The sequence below is a fragment of the Coregonus lavaretus genome (assembly GCF_964263955.1).
Source record: "Coregonus lavaretus genome assembly, chromosome: 2".
In the NCBI taxonomy this organism is placed as follows: Eukaryota; Metazoa; Chordata; class Actinopteri; order Salmoniformes; family Salmonidae; genus Coregonus; species Coregonus lavaretus.
Window position 1 is genome coordinate 49,712,563 of NC_139989.1, and position 2,046 is coordinate 49,714,608.

General features: G+C 43.5%; 1 protein-coding gene across 1 annotated transcript; it reads right to left on the minus strand.

Moving 5' to 3' along the window:
• Positions 1 to 1,207: 1,207 nt before the first annotated feature.
• Positions 1,208 to 1,612, minus strand: LOC311146804 (phosphoinositide-interacting protein-like; the record flags this gene model as incomplete). The annotated part of the gene is made up of 1 exon (XM_084183402.1): positions 1,208 to 1,612. The coding sequence occupies one exon, from the start codon at positions 1,610 to 1,612 to the stop codon at positions 1,208 to 1,210; it is 405 nt and encodes a 134-aa protein (XP_084039528.1).
• Positions 1,613 to 2,046: the final 434 nt, after the last annotated feature.

A 2,046-nucleotide genomic window follows, 5' to 3' on the forward strand; every position in this document is an offset into this window, starting at 1 on the left:
AAGGACATTCAAATGCTATGAAAAGTGTGATGTTCTTCACTTACACTTGGCACTACAAACTTTCAATTTGTTGGGTCAGTCAAGTGTCACACTGCCTGTGACGACCCTCCCACTCTGTCTGCCTTATTCTCTCTTTGCTCTTGTTTCCTTATTAGGATGCCGGTGGGCGGAGTTGGGAGGGTCGTCAACTACATGGGAAACACCTGGGCCGGGTGTGTCCCAGTAAGGTGTTTCCCAGTATAAATGGACCTCTTCCACATTCATTGAGAAGACTCTCTCCAGGCAGATACTTTGACTGATTTTGGTTGTGGTATTTTTGTGGCTTTTTGGTTGTTTGCTTTGGCACCTTTCAACACCTTGCATTATTACATTTATGCATGCAAACACTCACTTACACTACTGATTACTGATTACACACACCATTGTTATTTGATTTAGTTTACTTTAGCTAATAAATATATATTTTGGGTATTCCTTGTCTCCACGTTTCTCCCTTTTGTTACGAACTTGAGCCGGTTCGTGACACTGCCCTTCACAGAGATTACATCTAACACACACACACACACACACACACACACACACACACACACACACACACACACACACATCCATGTCACTGGAAGTCTGTAATGGCTGTGAATGTGATGAATATAGGCTACAACTGAAAAGAAAATGCATCCATCACCAAATAAGCACTTATGTTATTTATTTAATTATTCATGAATCAGTAGCCTACCACAAAGGTATTCTGTCAATACTCAATCCTGCTCTCATCAATATGCATGCACACATCTTTCTTCTCAATATGCTTGTTGTCACTCATTCTAATAATTGTGCATAAAGGCAGTAGACTATATTGTGTGATTTGGCAGCATGGTAATTTTCTAGTGCCTTCAAATGCTTAAGAACAAATGTCAAAGAACCACCTGTAACTTGGTTATAATGTATACTTTGTCATGCAGATATTAAAATACTGTATGTATACATCCGTAGTGGTGGAAGAAAATAGAACGAATCATGTCCCCCTACAAGTTAATTGTCTTTAGAGCAAACATTCATCGTGTGAATGTGTAGCCATGCTCAGCAGAGAAGTATCCAATCCTCAATTGTGCTTTTGGGAAACTAAATGGTCTAATAATCAGACTTTGAGCCTGAGGACTATCCAGGACCACAGCATACAAGACAGGGATGCCCCGCCCGGCCCACCTCATAATTTAAAGACCGGTTGCCTGTAGTAACTGAAGGGCTTCTTCATGGCGGGCTGCTTCCTGTTCTCCTTAGTGATGGGGATCAGCACCACGCCCACCACCAGCACCATCAGGCCAATGGACACCAGGGCCGGGCCCAGGATGTTGGTGGCCTTCCTGCAGTAGCCAGCGAAATACAGGCCACTCAAGATGAAGCCGCAGGCAAAGATGCTGCCCCCTGTGGACATGAGGTGGAATGGGAACCAGTAGATCTCACATGTGCTGCGGACCGACTCATTGGTCCAGAGGGACTCGCTGCGGGACAGGCTGAACACAGTACTTTCTGTCTGGGGAGTGAGCTGCTCCTGGGACTGGGAGTGAAGGGTGCGCTCCCCAAGGGGGATGCTCTCTGGTAGTCCAGGCATAGCCTTTAGCCTTACCCCTCCCCACCTGGGAGTCAGATATGTGGAGGAAGGTGGAAAAAAGAAGGTTCAACAATGACCCATACATCCCTATCTCTTTCAGACTATTTTCACCTGAACTTAGGTTTGATTGAGTGGAAATAATTATTACATAAAGGAAATGGGATCCAGGTTGGAATAGCTTCTACTCCAAAGAATAAAATGTATACCGGTGTCATATTTTAGAAGTCATGTAACTGTCTGCATTTCAAGTTACATTCCTTGTTGTTTCAAATAAAAGGAATGTAAAAAAAACGAATAAAAATGTGAACGGCACTATTGCGTTACAATGATTTCCAATAAGAGGAAATTGCTTCTTGTGCTTCTTGGACACACCCTATTTGATCTTGGATCTCTCCTCTCTGTGAGTACAACATGAAGCCGATATCGTATCACCT